Source organism: Oncorhynchus kisutch, linkage group LG30 (assembly GCF_002021735.2).
Source record: "Oncorhynchus kisutch isolate 150728-3 linkage group LG30, Okis_V2, whole genome shotgun sequence".
Classification (NCBI taxonomy): Eukaryota; Metazoa; Chordata; class Actinopteri; order Salmoniformes; family Salmonidae; genus Oncorhynchus; species Oncorhynchus kisutch.
This window is the reverse complement of record NC_034203.2, coordinates 44,094,696-44,100,898: the sequence shown is the minus strand read 5'-3', so window position 1 is coordinate 44,100,898 and position 6,203 is coordinate 44,094,696. Positions and strand designations below refer to the sequence as shown.

At 47.9% G+C, this 6,203-nt stretch overlaps 1 protein-coding gene across 1 annotated transcript in view; it reads left to right on the top strand.

Annotated features, from left to right (window-relative positions):
* The window catches only part of LOC109884498 (retinal-specific phospholipid-transporting ATPase ABCA4), a 108,962-nt gene that overhangs the window by 12,494 nt on the left and 90,265 nt on the right, over window positions 1-6,203 (top strand). Inside the window, 3 exon segments of the mRNA XM_031809885.1 lie at window positions 1,618-1,757; window positions 2,322-2,449; window positions 5,673-5,870. Of these exon segments, the coding sequence (XP_031665745.1) occupies window positions 1,618-1,757; window positions 2,322-2,449; window positions 5,673-5,870 (466 nt within the window).

The window sequence follows — 6,203 nt, the reverse complement described above, 5'->3', positions numbered from 1 at the left end:
ATCTCAGTCTCATCCCTCTCTCCCTCTCCATCTCAGTCTCATCCCTCTCTCCCTCACTGTCTCTCAGTCTCATCCCTCTCTACCTCACCATTTCTCAGTCTCATCCCTCTCTCCCTCTCCATCTCTGTCTCATCCCTCTCTCCCTCTCCATCTCTGTCTCATCCCTCTCTCCCTCTCTGTCTCTGTCTCATCCCTCTCTCCCTCTCTGTCTCTGTCTCATCCCTCTCTCCCTCTCCATCTCTCAGCCTCATCCCTCTCTCCCTCACCATTTCTCAGTCTCATCCCTCTCTCCCTCACCATTTCTCAGTCTCATCCCTCTCTCCCTCACTGTCTCTCAGTCTCATCCCTCTCTACCTCACCATTTCTCAGTCTCATCCCTCTCTCCCTCTCCATCTCTGTCTCATCCCTCTCTCCCTCTCTGTCTCTCAGCCTCATCCCTCTCTCCCTCTCCGTCTCTGTCTCATCCCTCTCTCCCTCACTGTCTCTCAGTCTCATCCGTCTCTCCCTCACTGTCTCTCAGTCTCATCCCTCTCTACCTCACTGTCTCTCAGTCGCATCCCTCTCTCCCTCTCCATCTCCATCTCAGTCTCATCCCTCTCTCCCTCACTGTCACTCAGTCTCATCCCTCTCTACCTCACCATTTCTCAGTCTCATCCCTCTCTCCCTCTCCATCTCCATCTCTGTCTCATCCCTCTCTCCCTCTCCATCTCAGTCTCATCCCTCTCTCCCTCACTGTCACTCAGTCTCATCCCTCTCTACCTCACCATTTCGCAGTCTCATCCCTCTCTCCCTCTCCATCTCCATCTCTGTCTCATCCCTCTCTCCGTCTCTGTCTCATCCCTCTCTCCCTCTCCGTCTCTCAGCCTCATCCCTCTCTCCCTCACCATTTCTCAGTCTCATCCCTCTCTCCCTCACTGTCTCTCAGTCTCATCCCTCTCTACCTCACCATTTCTCAGTCTCATCCCTCTCTCCCTCTCCATCTCTGTCTCATCCCTCTCTCGCTCTCCGTCTCTCTCATCACTCTCTCCCTCTCCGTCTCTCAGCCTCATCCCTCTCTCCCTCACCGTCTCTCAGTCTCATCCCTCTCATCCCTCTCTCCCTCACCGTCTCTCAGTCTCATCCCTCTCTCCCTCTTGTATCACAGTCTCATTCCTCTCTACTTCACCGTCTCTCAGTTTCATCCCTCTCTCCCTCTCCCACATCATCTCTCAGTCTCATCCCTCTCTCCCTGTCCGTCTCTATCTCCTCCCTCTCTACTTCAACCTCTCATCCTTTTCTCTATTACCACCAAGAAGAACATGTGTCTTTTAGACTCAGATGTTCTGCTGGGTTCTCCATCTCTCAGTCTCATCCCTCTCTCCCTCATCATCTCTCAGTCTCATCCCTCTCTCCCTCCCCCTCATCATCTCTCAGTCTCATCTCTCTCTCCCTCATCATCTCTCAGTTTTATCCCTCTCTCCCTGTCCGTCTCTATCTCCTCCCTCTCTACTTCAACCTCTCATCCTTTTCTCTATTACCACCAAGAAGAACATGTGTCTTTTAGACTCAGATGTTCTGCTGGGTTCTTCACAGTTCTATACTCAATTGTCTTGGTTGGTTCTATGTTCTGTGTTTTAGACTGGCGCGGTTCTGGGCTGACTCCAATGAGCTGTTGTTCGACGACCCAGAGTTCCAGCAGTTGGGTCGGCTGTGGGAGGACATGGCCGTCATGAACAACTTCATGGACACCATCTGTAACACACCAGAACAGATAGCCGGTACTGACAATCCCCCTGCACCACCATGAGACCAGGGATGTATTTATTAATGCTGCAGAAAACCGTAGAAAAACATTACAACAAATTGAGACAAGTCCAGGTTAGTTACAACAAACAAGTCCAGGTTAGTTACAACAAACAAGTCCAGGTTAGTCCCTCCACATTTTGGCTGTTTGCTTCTGTTTGGTTCTGTTTGGTTCCTAGTGAATACACCCCTAATCCTCCTCTTCCTCTCCTGCAGTATCCACCTCCTCTTCCTCTCCTGCAGTATACACCTCCTCTTCCTCTCCTGCAGTATACACCTCCTCTTCCTCTCCTGCAGTATCCACCTCCTCTTCCTCTCCCTCACTATCCACCTCCTCTTCCTCTCCTGCAGTATCCACCTCCTCTTCCTCTCCTGCAGTACCCACCTCCTCTTCCTCTCCTGCAGTATACACCTCCTCTTCCTCTCCCACAGGATACACCTCCTCTTCCTCTCCTGCAGTATCCACCTCCTCTTCCTCTCCTGCAGTATACACCTCCTCTTCGTTCTCCCTCAGTATCCATGTTTAATTCCTGTTCCAGGTCGAGGTCTGAAGATAGAGGATATCCTGAAGGATGATGAGATGTTGACAGCCTTCCTGCTGAGAGACGTTGGCCTGTCAGAGTCTGTGGTTCATCAGCTGGTCAACGCTCAAGTCCGTCCAGAACAGGTATATAGAAAGAACAGGTAGAACTAATGACTAGGGAGATAGTGCTCTGTTTCGCTGTTGTTTCAGTCCCTTGGACTGGCTAGAAGGAAACATGGGGATGTTGTTGTTTCAGTCCTTTGGACTGGCTAGAAGGAAACATGGGGATGTTGTTGTTTCAGTCCCTTGGACTGGCTAGAAGGAAACATGGGGATGTTGTTGTTTCAGTCCCTTGGACTGGCTAGAAGGAAACATGGGGATGTTGTTGTTTCAGTCCCTTGGACTGGCTAGAAGGAAACATGGGGATGTTGTTGTTTCAGTCCCTTGGACTGGCTAGAAGGAAACATGGGGATGTTGTTGTTTCAGTCCCTTGGACTGGCTAGAAGGAAACATGGGGATGTTGTTGTTTCAGTCCTTTGGACTGGCTAGAAGGAAACATGGGGATGTTGTTGTTTCAGTCCCTTGGACTGGCTAGAAGGAAACATGGGGATGTTGTTGTTTCAGTCCTTTGGACTGGCTAGAAGGAAACATGGGGATGTTGTTATTTCAGTCCCTTGGACTGGCTAGAAGGAAACATGGGGATGTTGTTGTTTCAGTCCCTTGGACTGGCTAGAAGGAAACATGGGGATGTTGTTGTTTCAGTCCTTTGGACTGGCTAGAAGGAAACATGGGGATGTTGTTGTTTCAGTCCCTTGGACTGGCTAGAAGGAAACATGGGGATGTTGTTGTTTCAGTCCTTTGGACTGGCTAGAAGGAAACATGGGGATGTTGTTATTTCAGTCCCTTGGACTGGCTAGAAAGACATATGAGGATGTTGTTGTTTCAGTCCCTTGGACTGGCTAGAAGGAAACATGGGGATGTTGTTGTTTCAGTCCCTTGGACTGGCTAGAAAGACATATGAGGATGTTGTTGTTTCAGTCCCTTGGACTGGCTAGAAGGAAACATGGGGATGTTGTTGTTTCAGTCCCTTGGACTGGCTAGAAGGAAACATGGGGATGTTGTTGTTTCAGTCCTTTGGACTGGCTAGAAGGAAACATGGGGATGTTGTTGTTTCAGTCCTTTGGACTGGCTAGAAGGAAACATGGGGATGCTGTTGTTTCAGTCCCTTGGACTGGCTAGAAGGAAACATGGGGATGTTGTTGTTTCAGTCCCTTGGACTGGCTAGAAGGAAACATGGGGATGTTGTTATTTCAGTCCTTTGGACTGGCTAGAAGGAAACATGGGGATGTTGTTGTTTTAGTCCCTTGGACTGGCTAGAAGGAAACATGGGGATGTTGTTGTTTCAGTCCCTTGGACTGGCTAGAAGGAAACATGGGGATGTTGTTGTTTCAGTCCCTTGGACTGGCTAGAAGGAAACATGGGGATGTTGTTATTTCAGTCCTTTGGACTGGCTAGAAAGACATATGAGGATGTTGTTGTTTCAGTCCCTTGGACTGGCTAGAAGGAAACATGGGGATGTTGTTGTTTCAGTCCCTTGGACTGGCTAGAAAGACATATGAGGATGTTGTTGTTTCAGTCCCTTGGACTGGCTAGAAGGAAACATGGGGATGTTGTTGTTTCAGTCCCTTGGACTGGCTAGAAGGAAACATGGGGATGTTGTTGTTTCAGTCCTTTGGACTGGCTAGAAGGAAACATGGGGATGTTGTTGTTTCAGTCCTTTGGACTGGCTAGAAGGAAACATGGGGATGCTGTTGTTTCAGTCCCTTGGACTGGCTAGAAGGAAACATGGGGATGTTGTTGTTTCAGTCCCTTGGACTGGCTAGAAGGAAACATGGGGATGTTGTTATTTCAGTCCTTTGGACTGGCTAGAAGGAAACATGGGGATGTTGTTGTTTTAGTCCCTTGGACTGGCTAGAAGGAAACATGGGGATGTTGTTGTTTCAGTCCCTTGGACTGGCTAGAAGGAAACATGGGGATGTTGTTGTTTCAGTCCCTTGGACTGGCTAGAAGGAAACATGGGGATGTTGTTGTTTTAGTCCCTTGGACTGGCTAGAAGGAAACATGGGGACGTTGTTGTTTCAGTCCCTTGGACTGGCTAGAAGGAAACATGGGGATGTTGTTGTTTCAGTCCCTTGGACTGGCTAGAAGGAAACATGGGGATGTTGTTGTTTCAGTCCCTTGGACTGGCTAGAAGGAAACAAGGGGATGTTGTATGAGAAACAACTTTTCTGATGCTTTTTGGGGACACGTGTCTGTCTGCAACGTTTGTTGGTGGTAATTTATCTCATCCATACTGGGATAATAAAATACCAAATAAAATGTAATCTGACCATGGTCTTCTCTCTCTCTGTCTCTCTCTCTCTCTCTGTCTCTCTGTCTCTCTCTCTGTCTCTCTCTGTCTCTCTCTCTCTCTGTCTCTCTGTCTCTCTGTCTCTCTGTCTCTCTGTCTCTCTGTCTCTCTCTGTCTCTCTCTCTGTCTCTCTCTGTCTCTCTCTGTCTCTCTCTCTCTCTCTGTGTCTCTCTCTCTCAATTCAATTCAAGGGCTTTATTGGCATGGGAAACATGTGTTAACATTGCCAAAGCAAGTGAGGTAGATAATATATAAAGTGAATATATAAAGTGAAATAAACAATAAAAATTAACAGTAAACATTACACATACAGAAGTTTCAAAACAATAAAGACATTACAAATGTCATATTATATATATACAGTGTTTTAACAATGTACAAATGGTTAAAGGACACAAGATAAAATAAATAAGCATAAATATGGGTTTACAATGGTGTGTGTTCTTCACTGGTTGCCCTTTTCTCGTGGCAACAGGTCACACATATTGCTGCTGTGATGACACACTGTGGAATTTCACCCAGTAGATATGGGAGTTTATCAAAATTGGATTTGTTTTCGAATTCTTTGTGGATCTGTGTAATCTGAGGGAAATATGTCTCTCTAATATGGTCATACATTGGGCAGGAGGTTAGGAAGTGCAGCTCAGTTTCCACCTCATTTTGTGGGCAGTGAGCACATAGCCTGTCTTCTCTTGAGAGCCATGTCTGCCTACGGCGGCCTTTCTCAATAGCAAGGCTATGAGTCTGTACATAGTAAAAGCTTTCCTTAATTTTAGGTCAGTCACTCTCTCTCTCTCTGTGTGTCTCTCTCTCTCTGTCTCTCTCTCTCTCTCTATCTCTGTCTCTCTGTCTCTCTCTCTCTCTCTCTCTCTCTCTCTCTCTCTCTCTCTCTCTCTCTCTCTCTCTCTCTCTCTCTCTGTCTCTCTCTCCCCCTCTCGCCCTCTCCCCCCTATGCAGTTTGCCCATGGTGTTCCAGACCTCCACTTGAAGGACATCGCCTGCAGCCAGGCTCTTCTGGAGAGGTTTATCATCTTCCCCAGCCGGAGAGGCATGTACGGAGTACGGAACGCTATGTGTGCCCTGACACAGCAGCGCCTGCAGAAGATAGAGGACATGCTTTATGCTAACGTTGACTTCTTCAAGATCTTCAGACTGGTACGGCATGATGGATGTCTTTCCTAGGCTCTATCTGTGTATCAATCTGTTTTACTCTCTCTCTCCTTTAGTGTCCCAACCTTCTCCAATCTCTTCTCCCCCTCTCTCTCTCTCTCTCTCTCTCTCCTCTCTCTCTCTCTCGCTCTCTCTCCTTTAGTATCCCGACCTTCTCTATCTCTTCTCCCCCTCTCTCTCTCCTTTAGTGTCCCAACCTTCTCTAGCTCTTCTCCCCCTCTCTCTCTCCTTTAGTGTCCCAACCTTCTCTAGCGCTTCCCTCCCCCCCCTTCTCTCTCTCTCCTTTAGTGTCCCAACCTTCTCTATCTTCTTCTCCCC